This window comes from Crocuta crocuta, unplaced genomic scaffold, assembly GCF_008692635.1.
Source record: "Crocuta crocuta isolate KB4526 unplaced genomic scaffold, BGI_CrCroc_1.0 scaffold138, whole genome shotgun sequence".
NCBI classification, from domain to species: Eukaryota; Metazoa; Chordata; class Mammalia; order Carnivora; family Hyaenidae; genus Crocuta; species Crocuta crocuta.
Window position 1 is genome coordinate 7,795,274 of NW_027532585.1, and position 14,264 is coordinate 7,809,537.

General features: G+C 51.1%; 1 protein-coding gene across 3 annotated transcripts in view; it reads left to right on the forward strand.

Annotated features, from left to right (window-relative positions):
• The window catches only part of NRAP (nebulin related anchoring protein), a 70,085-nt gene that overhangs the window by 45,623 nt on the left and 10,198 nt on the right, over positions 1-14,264 (forward strand). For all 3 annotated transcript variants that reach the window (XM_077779546.1, XM_077779548.1, XM_077779547.1), the window contains 7 exons: positions 356-469; positions 2,352-2,549; positions 4,213-4,317; positions 5,590-5,688; positions 7,648-7,752; positions 8,091-8,198; positions 9,066-9,377. In XM_077779546.1, coding sequence (XP_077635672.1) covers positions 356-469; positions 2,352-2,549; positions 4,213-4,317; positions 5,590-5,688; positions 7,648-7,752; positions 8,091-8,198; positions 9,066-9,377 — 1,041 coding nt within the window. The remainder of the gene's footprint in view (positions 1-355; positions 470-2,351; positions 2,550-4,212; positions 4,318-5,589; positions 5,689-7,647; positions 7,753-8,090; positions 8,199-9,065; positions 9,378-14,264) is intronic.

A 14,264-nucleotide genomic window follows, 5' to 3' on the forward strand; every position in this document is an offset into this window, starting at 1 on the left:
CGGGGTACAAAGCCAAATGCCGGACTGTAACTCTGGACCCTGGGCAGATGAAATGCACCCTCCACCAGGCGCTTTCCTAAAGCGAGTCCGCGTGCAGAGACCGTTAACAATGCACCCACCTTCCTGTGCGCGGGCCGCCCAAGTGCTAACACCTCCCGCCAGTTCATACCCAGCCCTTTAGTCATTGGGAGTCTTGCATATGAAAGAATAGGCCTTTTGACGACTCCTGCGCGTTTTCTTTTAACTCACCCAGTCACTGTCAAAAGAACAAAACATTTTCGCCCAATACCCACCTCTCCCATTCCGTGTCCCTTGTCCCCGAGCTGTTACTCTCTCCCGCTCTCTTTCCCTTTAGTACAGATACAAAGAGGCATTTGAGAAAATGAAAGGGCAGATGCTTGGCTCCCGGAGCTTGGAAGACGATATCAGCCTTGCACATTCAGTGTATGCGAGCTCGCTGCAGAGCGAAGTAAGTAGGAGAAAATGCAGCGGAACCGGGGGGCCCCCACCTAGCAATATCCAGCCAGCACGGGTTGTTTGTCCTTGTGGCTGTTGGCTCTGTCCTCACTAGCTGTGTGCCTTTGTCCGGTCCCTTGGCTCTCCTGGGCTTCAGCCTCTTCCTCCGCAGGTGAGAGTTTGAACTAGATGACCCCTTAGCTCCCTTGGGCCATTCCGTGATGTGATCAGGGGCCACAGATGGGGGCCTGTGGACGACAGAGCTGTTTTGTTTGGTCCGCAGAGTGAATTGCTTGCAAACCTTTAAAAGTGGAACATTTTGCATGAAAGTCGTAGACTTTCAGCCAGAAGCTGGCCCTGGGTTCCTTAAGGCTACAGTGGAGGTTAACTCCTGAGAGCTCCATTTAGGAGGATCTATGCTCTCCTGGTCAGGCAGCCACCTCCTTTGCCCTCACTTCCTGCTTTACTCACTGGTGCTATCACCTGGGTGCCTGGAAACCTCTGAGTTCGCAGCCCGTGTCTTCCACCCTCTGGATGGTGGCGCAAGGGTGCATACACTGTCCCCTTGCACGTATGTGCGCTGGCTAATGGTGGTGGTAGAACCTAACATGTGTCCACTGTGTTACGGAGGACTAAGCACCTTTACACCCTGTGTCTCACTTAACCGTCGAACCATCTTTAGGAACTTCGTCTTATCCATCCTAGTTCACGAATAAGAAGACCTAGATCTGAATGACTCAGTCCCTTGTCTAGGATCAGCTAGAAAGTGGATATGGTTCCAGCCCTGCATCTCATGCTCTTTCCACAGCTTCACATGTTCTCTGCCATTTTGTTCTCTGCCTCAGTTTCCCCATTTCTAACTCCCCCCCCCCACCCCCCACTTCTGGGCTGAGGTGCTGACCGCAGAATGTGGGGTTGGACATGAATTGTCCTTGGCTTTATGCTAGGGGGAGGAGAGGATGCTAGATGGGAGCAGGAGGTAAGGGAGGGGTGGAAGAGGTGCCAGTTATGCATCTGACTCCCAAGAAAGCCCAGAGGGAGCTTCGCAGACCTTCTGGCAGCTTCCCTGAGGACTGCAGTGGAGTTTGTCTGGAAGGAGCCTGTCCTCTCCTTCCTCAGCGTGCCTGCTGGGTTCTAGGGAATTCCCATCCCTCAGAACTGGTTTTCCAAGCGTCTACCCACTGCTCTTGGCCCCCTAGATTTGTTTTTTTAATTAAATTTTTAAAGTTTATTTATTTTGAGAGAGTGAGAAGGGGAGGAGCAGAGGGAAAGGGAGAAAGGAGAGAGAGAGAGAGAGAGAGAGAGAGAATTCCAAGCAGGTTCTACACTGTCCACTCAGAGCCCAACACGGGGCTCGAACTCACGAACAGTGAGATCATACCCGAGCCGAAATCAAGAGTCAGATGCTCAACCGACTCAGCCACCCAGGTGCCCCTGCCCCCAGACCTCTTAGGATGTCATCTGATGCCTAGGAAGAAGCGCCTCGTCGGCTAAGCCTGAGAAGAGAGTCCCCGGTGTGTAAACTGTAACCGGACAGGGTGATGGGGAGAAGCACTGTTGGGCAGGGCACAGGGCAGCCACATACCTTCTTGCCTCTGGAAAATGAGAGGATCTACAGACTCGAGCAAGGGAATCACTGCTGTGATGTCTGTCTCTTGAGCTTCTGTATTTTCCCTTATTGGGGCAGCCATAGGCCCTCATCATCTAAGTCAATGACCTCCAGGGCTGAGGGTGGTGTGGGGACTTGGAGATGAATCCTGCTGAGTAAGCCGGTCCCTGCCAGAGCGTCTCTGGGGCTCACGGGGGAGAGAACCGCCTTGCGCTTGTGCTCCCTGATGGCCCCTGTGCGAATGGTGGCTTTGAAATAGCCGCTGCTGCTCTGTCTGCCCCTCTAGGTGAACTACAAGAAAGGCTTTGAGGTCTCCAAGGCACGCTTCCGTCTGCCATTGGACATGGTGACCCTGGTGCATGCCAAGAAGGCTCAGAGCCTGGCCAGCGACCAGGACTACAGACACCCGCTCCCCCAGCACACTTCCTTGGCCGAAGACCTGAGGCTCAGCTGTGCCAAGAAAGCGCACAAGTTGCAAAGCGAGGTAAGGGGACCTGGCCTCTTGCTCAGGGCTCCATCTTCTCAGATCTGACCATGAGGCAGTGACCCGCAAGCTCCTGCCGGGGCTGTGAGGGATTCTGGAGGTGACAGATCCTCAACCTGGCTCTTCTTTGGAAACGCTGTCCCTGCCTAGCAGGATTCCACAGATCTACTGGCAACAGGGAGCATCTATTGTTTCTAAACATTACGTTTTCACGCATGATCTCATTTAAACCTCAGAATTACCCCAAATCAAGAGTCTTTACCCCATTTTATAAATTGCAGTGAGGCTCAAAGGAGTTAAACAGATAGCTTGCCCAAGATCACACAACTATCAGTGAGAAATGGGGGCTGACACTTGAACTTAGATGGCGTCTGACCAAGGTGCCCTCAGTTCACATGTTTTGCATGTTCAGCATTTGCCAAGGGCATAGCCTTCGGCCTCGGGTCAGACTGGGGGCTCTTCTCAGTGCTTCGTGGATTCCCAGGCTGTCCGTTTTCTGAGGGAGGCTGTGCTCTATTAGGAGAGGCTGGGGTCTGAGTGGACCCACTTTAGGCGGAGGAGAGTGTGCAGAGGAGGGCAGGGCACCCAGTTCCCAGCGATGCTTCCTGGGTCCCCGCAACGAGAGGTGCAGACCTCCAGGGGCCTCGCACGTGCATTTCAAGCTCAGGCCACCTGTCTTCTGAAGCAGGTGGCCTGAGAGTACTGGGGAGCACCGAGGATCACCTCTTTCCCAGTGAGATCCTGGGTGCTCCCTTCCACAGGTGACAGCGTCCTGTTTGGCGCCACCCCCCCCCACCCCCGCTGCCTGCCTTTCTAGGTTTCTGCGCTATGGGGTTTGCAGGTAACGGGCTGCGGTTGGAAAGCAAAGCACCACACAAAACCTGCTTCCTGGACGGTGCCTGGAAGCAAAAGGACTCTCAGATCTGGGTATCTGTCGTCTGTTCAAATTTTCCACCCGTGCACAGTGTTTACCGGCTGACAAAAACTGTCAGGAACCCGAGAGCGGCGGCAGGGCCACGGGGCTGTCACGCTCAGCTCAGGGCCTATGTGTCACTTGAGCGGAGCCCTCGCCTGCCCTGCCTCTCACTGTGACAGCACTTGGAAGGCAGCAATGGCCAGGGGGGCACCTCGGTGGCTGCAGGGGAGTGAGTTTGGGGACCCTTTAAACTGTCAGCCCAAATCACGCAGGTGCACACACTCGGCCCTACCCAGACAGAGGGGCCTGTGCCAGATGAGTCTGGATTCATTCATTAGGTCTTTCTTAACCCGTGATTAATTAATGCCACCCTCTGCTGCTGGGCTTTGTTTCAGAAGACCTATTAAACCGTCATTTCCACATTTGCCCCCAGACAACTGACTTTCTAACCACAATCCACTCCCGTGGTTATGTCTTGATAGCCCCCATGAAGATAAAAACCGGCCTCCCCTCCCTCTGAAGCTAAGGAGACAGGTGACAGCAGAATCCTTCTCTGCTGACCTACATTTTTGCTTCCCCAATACATGCTTCCTGGGTGGCCCTGTGTGTGAGGATGACCTGTCTGGAGAGACTGGCTTGGCCTCGAGTTCTAATTACGACGTTACCCTGTTGTGGGTCCTCCGGCTTCTCTTTGCTTCCTTGTTCTGTGAGTTGGGCCTCTCTGATTCCTTGTGTTGTCTCTTCTAGAATTTGTACCGGTCAGACCTGAACTTCATGCGAGGCGTTCCCTGTGTCATTCCAGGCACTTTAGAGATCGAAGGGAGAAAGAAGGCGTCTGAACTCATCAGTGAGGTGACCGGGGGACCCTGGAGGGCTGAGGGGTATCCGGCTTATTTCTGCAGGAGAAAAAAGCATTCAGCTCCCCAGTATTCAGCTTGCTTCTTCCTACTGAAGCTAGTTACATGTTAACTGTTAACAGTGACCGTTCACTGCATAACCTCTGGTGGGGTCTTTCTTCTATTAATAGATTCTCCATTTAGACTGGATGCCATTTAAGACAGCTTTGCAAATATCAAGCCAGCTCCTCTATGAACACATAAGAATTATTCCCTGACTCATAAGATCTACTACCCTAGGGTCCCTTTGAAGAGCGGCCCTGTGGTACAATGACAAAAAGGCAGGCTTCAGAGACCAACAGATGAAGACTGAAATCCTGGGCCAGTGCTCGTTTGCTGTGTGACCTCCAGTCTGTCGCCGGCCCTCTCGGAGTCTCAATTTTTCAGTCAGTTAAATGGGGATACTCCTGCCTCTGTCATTTAGTTTTTGTGAGGATTGGCACTGATATTCCAAACAACTGTGCTTCTCAGGTGGCTGGGAAATGGTTGTTAGAAGCTTGGTGATAATTTCATGGTAAAAATACAGAAGTCTAGAATTCTAAGCGCTTTGAGCTTCTGAGGAATCTTACTTCCACCTGCAAAGGCTCTGGGACTTCCACTCACTGTGGATGCAAGGACAGGAGGGCATGATGGAGGGCACTGGAAGTATCAGGTGGGCTCACACATTGATGAGGAGCTCTGAGAAAACGGAGCTGGCCTCACCGTGGGAGTTCAGATTGAACTTTGCGCTTTACGTTTCCAGTGAAATCTCAAAAGAGAGTGGTTTCTGAACCTAGTGGGGCATCAGAATTGTCTTTGGAGCTTAAAACAAAATACAGAGGTCTGGGCCCACTGACGGTTTAATGAATCCTGGTCTCCCGGGGTGGGGTGCAGGCAATCAGTATTTTTTTTTAAGCTGCACAATTGTTTCTGGGACACTCCCAGAGCCAAGGGGCTCTGGGCTTCCATCAAACAAAGGTCGGAGCAAAATGCAAATTTCAGTAGTCACGTTCACATTCACGGCAACGGCTAGATCTCCTCTCCTCTTCCTGTGGGTAAGCATCTGCTTCAGTCCGTCCTGTCCTCTGCATCTTCCTGCCTCTGAGCTCCAAGGTCACGAGAGCAGGTGTCGGACTGGATTCAGGGGAACAGACTAGCAGCCTTTGCAAAGTGAGCTTTTATACCCAGTGCTTATAAAGCTTGTTCTTCTTCTGGCTTGATGCCTAACCAAGTCGTCTTCTTCCCTCAGAGTAAGTACCGGCAGCTCCCCCAGTCATTCAAGTACACAGCTGTGACAGACACTCCCAGCCTCCTTCACGCAAAACTCAGTAACCAGATAACCAACGAGGTAAAATTGGAGGGCTCTGGAATGGGCTTTTTAAAAACTGTTAGGTTGTCAAAAATATGTGTGAATATTTGTGGGGTGGGGGCCGGGGAAAAGCACGCGTGTTTGCATGGGGGTTTGGAAAGAAAAGAACGTCATATATGGAATGTAAACATTTTCCAGAGGGAAGGAAGGCTTAGTTGGAAATCGGGTTTAATCTCTAGTCCCGCCCCTCAAGGGCAGTCTCGAACCTGCGGCTTGTTAGAGGCGCCGAGCCTCAGGCCCCACCCCAGACCCCCTGAATCCACAGGGTCCTTTAGCAGGGTCCTCACGTGTTTCCCTTGCACATTAAAGTTTGAAAGTACTGGTCCATCATTCACCTGTTCTGTCTAGAAACATATGGGCTAACCTTGCATCCATGGTCATTCTGATGATGACTCTCTGGAGGCTGTGTGGGTATTCAGGGGTGCTGGTGCAAGGCCGCTTACACAGAATGGTGTTGGTCACACTTCTGAAATTTCTGCCTCCTCCCTCACTTGCCGTTTGCTCACTTCATTTAAATATCTCTAGCCAATGGGTGCGCAGGGGAAGGAGTCTCGTTACATAAAATCAGCATTCGAGGCCCTTTGTTGCTACTTCTTGATGGCTCTCTTGCAAGTTTGAAATAGAAATCGCATCTACGGCCATGCCACCCTGAACGCGCCCAATCTCGTCTGAAATAGAAACCCAGCTTGGCAGGGAGTTAAATCTGGCATCGTCCTGAGTTTTTCAAATTCTCCTCCTGACTCTTTTAGAAGCCAGTCGAGATTTGGCTATTTATACAATTGGATTCCACTCTCACCCAAGTCAGAAAGTTAAGAGACAGCAGCTTAGGGAGAAGAATGTCCACAAGAGCCGGGGTAGTGGCCGTTCTCAATCTTAAATTCCCGTCGAGCCTTTCCTACCTGCTCTGTGAGCTGGATGGTGGGGTAATCCGCCTCCTATGATGACCTCAGAGAACTCACCAGTCACAGACCCATTTCTGATCGCGTGAATGGGTGTTTCTGTAGCCGGTGGAGGCCACGCGGGGCCGCACTGGCGTGAGTTCGCTCATGGAAGGAGCCAGAGCTTTAGGAAGGGATGCAGAACAGAGTTTGGGAACCTCCCTTCCACCAACCAGGACTTCTCCAAATTTTCCTGGATCTTGGTATTTATGGTCTTTACACTGTATCCCCCAGGGCAAAGTCTCCAAAGAGAAGAGCTATGATAGCGTTCCTAAACGTGGTTTTCTTTTCTCAGCCCGTTCCCGAGCAAAGTGTAAGGAAGAAACCTTACCTTTTCCTTTACCCAAGCTAGGGTCTCAGTGGGGCTTCTGTAACAAAAGGCAGATTAACAAAAGACAAGCATACTAGTATATTTAATTCAAGTTTTACTTGGTCCAGGAGCCTTCGTACAGGAACCAGAAGAAATGAACATTTCTGTACTCGGTTTGGGGAGTCACGGGGAAATGTGATGGGCTAAGGTCAGGGGCACACTTAGCATGGTCTGTTCCCTCAGACTCCTCCCTGCAGCCCTCCGGCTTCGGAGATGAGGACACTCCTCTCCTCTGGGGAGGGCATCTCTTACAGGAGGGTCTTCTGGCCTGCTTCAGGAGAGGAGAGAAGAAAGAGTGCTTCTAGCACCTGCTGTTTCCCAAATCCCTGCAGCTTAAAGCATTCAGTATGCCAAGGTGCCATATTTTGGGGTGACCTGCCCTAAACCCCTTCAAAAGCAACTTGCAATGTCTTACGTATCCCTTTCATATCACTCAGCTTGACTCATGAAAGAACTGACTTTATTGAAAGAAAGATCTTCTTCAGGGCCGAAGGGGTATCCGTGACACGGCGAATGGCTCCCCGCAAACCTATTTCTGCAAACCTGTTTCCCTCTCGCAAACGAGGGGCCTCCAGCACTGAGAAACACTCAGCATCCTCTCCTTGCTTTCTTCTTCCTCTCTCTGCCCAGCGCCTCTATAAAGCAGCCGGGGACGAGGCGAGGCACCAGTACACGATGACCCTGGGTCTGCCCGAGTTCGTCCGAGCCAAAGCGAACGCGGCCAATCTGAGTGATGTAAGCCTTTCTTGTTGCTAAGGTGAAGACATGCTCCAAAGCCTCATCTGTCAGTGGCTATGATGGGATCTAACGGTGACCCTTCTAGTGTTCCCGAACTTAAACCATGATTTTAGACGCTCGTGGTAAATACATTTTTCCACGAGTGTGTTGCATCCCTATGTGTCAGAGCGCACGATTGCGTGTGTGCTGATGAGATTTTCTTTGCAAAAGAGAGAGCTTTTGCTGGTCAGAAATCAATTCTGGAACACTGTACTACAAATGAAAGGGGTAGCCTTTGTTCATTGATTCGTGTAAAAAAATTTTTTTTTAAAGATCTATGTGTGTTCCTACTGTAGGCAAAATACAAGGAGTCTTGGCGTAATCTCCGTGCTCAAGGCTACAAGCTGACAATAGACGCTCTTCCCTTCCAGGCTGCTCGCGTCTCTGGAGATATAGCCAGTGATGTGAGTTGAATGCTATGACCTTCCATCTTGCCTAATTTCTGTTAACTTCATGTAAAACAATGTCTACAGCTGATTTTCCTGAATTAAAGCAAATCTATCACCATGTGAGACAGGCTGTCACCTGCAGAATATATTAGTTAGCAATGAGCTTCTCTGACGGAGGGAGGGAAAGAAAGGCTCTATTAATCACAAGCTAAACTCAGGCAAAGGTCTCCAGCAGGAAAGCGATTAGGATTTCTTTTGAATTGCAGTGTCTCACCAGCGATCCCGCCTGTAATGCGAGAGCTGCCTGCTTTCTAACTGCACCTAGAATTCGAAAGAGAACTTGCAATAGAAATTGTAATACAGCCGTAACGCATCTCCCTCTTGACTCTCTGTAGTTTCACACGCTGGCGTTAGGATTTGCTGGCTGTGTCTCCGCCACTCTGCTGATAGCATCCATAGCTTTGGGACATGAAGGTGACTTTCTCTTTCCCACAAACAAATCACAGAAAATGTGGACTTCAAATAAATGGATCCTGTCTTTTGGGTTTAATGTTTTGCAAGTACAAACGGTTAAAGCACAAGTTCCTCTTTTACCTTTTTTGATAAATTCCTTTTGGCCACAGGACACACGTAAGGGGACCGGGGCCCTTCCTTTGGTCCCAAGGATCTGGTTTTAATTAGATGGGAAGGATGGAGTAACGTTTTAATTGTTCGTCCCTCAGGGAGGCGGCATGCTCCCAGGCCAACCTCACTGTGGTTTTTCTTATAATCATCACCTCCTAGCGCAAGGGTGGGTGAGTTTTCTAGGGTCTGCAGTGAGGACGTGCGGGTGGAAGCTAAGGAGGCCAAATGCTGGCCGCTGACTGTGGTCTCGCCTTCCAGTTTCTCTACAGACATGACTTTGTGAAGGAGCGAGGTAGACTGATCGGGGCCCGGAGCGTGAGCGACGACCCGCGGCTCCGGCACTGCTCGCGGGTGGGCCAGCTGCAGAGCGAGCTGCAGTACAGGCGGGGGGCGGCGAGCAGCCGAGCCCGCTGCCACCTGCCCATGGACATGGTGCACCTGGTCCACGCCAGGAAGGCCCAGGCCCTGGCCAGCGACCACGACTACAGGACGCGGTGCCACGAGTTCACGGCGCTGCCTGAGGACCTGAAGATGGCCTGGGCCAAGAGGGCGCACGCCCTGCAGAGTGAGGTAGGGGCCTTGGGCCCACACGCCCGCCTCTGACCTCCCTCCTCCCACAGCGGCTCCATGCACATTCTGCTGCTTCCTTTGCCTCTCAGACCCCTCCTGCCACAACTAAAACTTGCTGGGGCTGTGGTGGGCCATGTAGGTTGGAATCATTCAGTCGTTCGATACAACTGTGTCTTGAGTACCTACTATGTGCCAGACACCATTCCAGGCCCCGGGGATACCGCGGTCAACAAGAAGTTAATAAACTGCTGTGTTCCCGGGGCTTCCATTATGTGGGAGGGAGATGCTCTGTGACAAGTAGGACATATGGTACGTTGGTGGACACATGTTGTGGGGACACACAGAGCAGGGAAGGGGCTAGGTGTGTGGTCCTGTGTGTGTGCAATTTAGAACAGGATTGGGGGGGCCAGGTCAGGGCACTGAAAAGGGAACATTTGAGCAAAGACGGAAGTTGAGGGAAGGAGAGACCACTCCAGCCAACAGAGTAGCAAATCCGAAGGTGAGGCCCTGAGTGGAAGGAGCCGCAGCCTGTTTGCCCAAAGAAAGTGGGCGAGTGAGGAGGCCGCGGTCTGGAGTGGGGTCTGAGAGAGAGGAGGGGCTGGCAGGTATGCAGAGCTGACGCCGCCTGCCTGCCTGCCTGCCTGCCTGCCTGCCTGTCCCTCTTGCTCACGTGCTGTGAGCCGGGGACAGTCATGGCTCCTCTTTCACAGATGAGGTCGTGCAGGAGATGCCCAGGCAGGCCCGACCCCAAAACCCACCATCGTACCTACCTTGCTCTCGCAGAGGGGGCTCCTTGCAGAGGAGTCGTGCTTCTTATGCCCCAAGGGTAGATACTGAGACCCAGAAAGGAGGGGGCCTCCCCCGGGCAAGGGCGCCAGCCCCTCCCGCACAAGCGAACATCAGTCCCCTCCTCCCTCCAGGCCTTAGTGTCTGCCACTGGGACTTGATAATGGTGATAATGTGGGCGTGGTCAGCGATGTGGCGCACGAGCTGTGTGGCGGGCACTGTGGCACGTGAGCGTGTGCGTGCGGTCTCTCTCAGCCCTAAGAGGAGGAGGGAGCTCGTTCTGGAGCACAACCCAGGGGGCTGTGGTCGCGGGAACCCTCAGCATCAGGATCAGGCTTTCTCAACTCCAGCTCCTTGGATGTTCTGGGCTGGATGATTCTCCATTGTGGGGCCTATTGTCTGTTGCATTGGGGCATCCCTGGCCTCTACCCAGTATCCACACCGCCCTCTCCCGGTGTGACAGGCAGAATGTCTTGAAATGTCGCCCAGTGTGCATGGGGGGCAAAACTGCACCCAGTTGAGAACCCACTTCTCAGTTTCGGACTGGCCTCCATGAGAGCTACCGTGGTGCCCGGCGCACAGAAACGTGCCCGCAACCACAACCAACAAGGCTGTGCGGATTGTTCTCCACACCAAGGCCCTGGGTTCTACTTACCTTTAGGGCAACGACTGCTCTTGAGTTTAGGCACATGGCACAGACAGAATATTATAAACCCGTAAGTGGTGATTAATTCTGATTCCATGAAGTCGCGATTCAGCAATCACCTAATTGTTCATCACAATTTGCCAGAATGGCAGTTATCACAGGATTCAGTCAGGCCGAGCGTGGGGCAGGGGGAGGTCATCGGGCCCCACACAGGGCACGTGGTTACGAAGGAGGCAGCGCAAGTCCCCCTAGGAAGGCCTTCCACCTGCTAGATGGCCGTTCTGTCACTTCCAAGAATAGCGCTTGATGTGACCGTCTTGTCAATGGGCTGTTCCGGGGGGGGAGAGGAGCCTCTGGGGCAGATGCAGAGGCCATCCCAGAGAGGCGAGGGGGGCCAAGCTGGGAGCCCCAAGACATTCGGGGAAAGCTCCACTTTGTCCCCTACCGACTATGTGTCCTTGAGTTGTCCCTTCGCTCTCTAGGCCTCTGTCCCTCCAACAGAGAGACAAAGAGGTTTGACCAGTGACCTCAGATTTCAGGGTTCATGGGTAAATGCTTTTAAGATGGGGGCATCAATATAATGTGAGATTTTTATTTCACATTTATTTATTTACTTTGAAGGGGGAGGGGCAGAGAGAGAGAGAGAGGATGAATTTCAAGTAGACTCATGCTGTCAGCACAGAGCCCAATATGGGGCTCAGTCTCACAACCCTGAGATCATGACCTAAGCTGAAAACCAGAGTTGGACGCTTAACCAACTGAGCCACCCAGGTGTCCTCAGATTTTTATTTTACTAGGTGAGGGAAAAAAGAAACCTGAAACATTACCTCAAGCTACCATTTATATCACAGGGTTTTTTTTTTTTTTCTGAAAAGAAAGGATATTTTAACACTAAAAAAAAGTAGGAAAAACAGTCTAAAAAGAAGAGGACTTTCTGAGAAACGGTAGTTGGCATTCTCACACGGACATTTTATGAAATAGGATATGTATTAAAATTTTTAATGCTGAGAAATATTGCTTAATTTTTTTAAATTACCATATGATGCTTCCTGCATTGCTTTTTAAACTTGAAGTTTATTCATTTAGGGGGGTGTAGATTGCAAGATGCTGTGAACGGAGGACACCTCCTAATGTCGAGCTGGTTCTGAGGCTTCAGTTTTCTTGTGGTCATTACTGAAAGTCTAATTTCCTGTAGTTGTGTAGAAAAAGAAACAAAGGCTCAACATGTGTTGACTCGGTTCAGCTCAGGCTGGGGGAGGAACGGGAGCCCCCAACCTCCGGGTGCTTCTTCTGCCCTCTCCTACCCAGATGGGAAAGAAAGCTGTGAGTCTGGCCAGAGGGAGCCAAGGGGTGCTCACCCCTACGCCGAAGGTCCCAGGCCATGATTGCTCAAGCCATGCTTGCGTTGGGACATATATGAGACACACGCTGTGCCCAGGCAGTGCTCTACAGTGAGTGGCCATGATCTTGCGCCTGGGCTGCAAGGAGTCCTGAAAAGTGCCTGCCTACAGGGACTGTCAAGGGGACAGCCCTGAACCCACCTTTTACAGCTGCATGACCTCAGGTAGACTCTGTAAGCTCTGTGAACCTCAGTTTCCCCATCAGAAGCAACCATAACAACAACTAAAATGTTTGGAATGTTCATTCTGGCATTTGTTCAAATGTTTTGCACAAACTATCTCATTTAGTATCTGGGTACACACTGGTATTACTCTCATTTTTACAGATATGGCAGCTAAGGCACCTGTAATCTTAAATAACTTGCCCAGGGTCACAGGCTGGCAGGGGAATGGCTTGTTCGAGACCCTCCAGCAAGAGGCCGAGCGGAGCTCTAGTGTCCAGACTCCTAGTTCAGTGCTCTTTGGCTCCCCCAGGTGGCTGGATTAGGACCCCAAGTGCTCGACTCCTAAGGGCTCCTTTAATGACCGCCTGTGTGGCACACGGAGAGGAGAGGACAGCAGCCAGTGGCTCTTCTGAGAGTCTGAACAGTCACTTGAACACCAAAATTGTTTTGCACGTGGGCATAAGAACCCCTCCTTTGAAGGTTGCCATGAGCAATGCATGAAATAATGAGTCTAAAGCAAACCACACCCTGTGCAAGAGGGTGATTATAAAGATTCCCATTGATATGACAAATACACTTCCCTGCTGGCCATCTCATGGGTACAGTTGTTTACATCATTGGAAATCGGGGACCCACTTGCAGCCAGTGCTCCAAAATGGGGGTGCCGGGAAACCCCATGTATGAATTTGAAGGTGGCTTCCAGGCAAGGGAAAACGGCAAGATTGCTGTTTGGGGAAGCCAGGTGCAGTTGGGTGGTGTGAGAGGCTCTCTTATTACCTTAAAATCCTTCTTTAGAACCATCTTTGGGCAACTGATTCTCCTCAACTCCCCACTCTCTCCCCCTCTTTCATCGTGAAGTCTGGGGCAGGTGTGTTGTTTTTAGGGTCTGCGTGAATAGTCAAGCCTGGGCTGGGAGCTGAAATATCAATAGACGATCCATTTATAAGAGAGTCTGAGGCGCAGTCAGATCTTTGGGGAACCTGCATCTTGCTTTCTGACTTACCTGCAATTGTACTGTTCAGCTCAACAAAAGGCAAGTTGAAAGAGCGTTCCCCACTTCATCTTGCGTATGAAAGGAGCAAGACCCGGCTGTGAAGAGGCCCTGTAGGATTATTCTCTCTAACTTAGAAATTTATCCAATTTTCTCTGTTCTTTATCAGAGTGGAAGGCAAAAGCTTTGCCGGTGTAGACCGAAAGATCGCGGTATAAAAAGCAATCTTAACTGACATGGGGTTTTGAAACCAGCTCCTGAACCTGAGTGATGCCTCCCTTCACCAGTTAGAAAGCAGAGTGGGATTTGCACGGGGGCATTAACCAGCAGACAGTAGATCAGAAACGGACCCTCTTTGAGGCCAGCTGTGAGGGACGCTGTGAATCCTGAAATGAAAAGGAACTAAAAAGGCCGAGAGGCTGGTTTCTGGAGTGATATTTTGCGTTACAGCATGGCTTATATCTAAATTAGAGAAACGCTATCAACTTGGTTTAGATCCAAATTTTAGACTTCCTTAGAGGGTCTTTTTCCGCCATTAAAAAATGCCTAATTTCCATAAGGAGAAGAAGAAAGGCATTCATGTGACTGTCTCATCCTGGGTAATGGCGGGCAGGTCGAGGAATGGTAATAAGATATAATGTTTTAGGAGACTCCTGATTAGACCCATTGTCCTGCAGCACCACTCACTGTTTTGTCCCAGGAATGCTGCTGGAATTCTAATCTTCTGAGTCCTTAAAATTAAGACAGGATACAACCTGGCCCGTTTTGAGATTGTGAGCAAATCCTGAGGAACAGTGGCAAGGGGAGGTAAACCTAGGCACAAAAAGCTTAAACTGGCTTACATCCTGTAGGCCGGTTGTAGCTAAGCTTGTGCCCTTCTTAGGGTCCTGTTGTAATTGT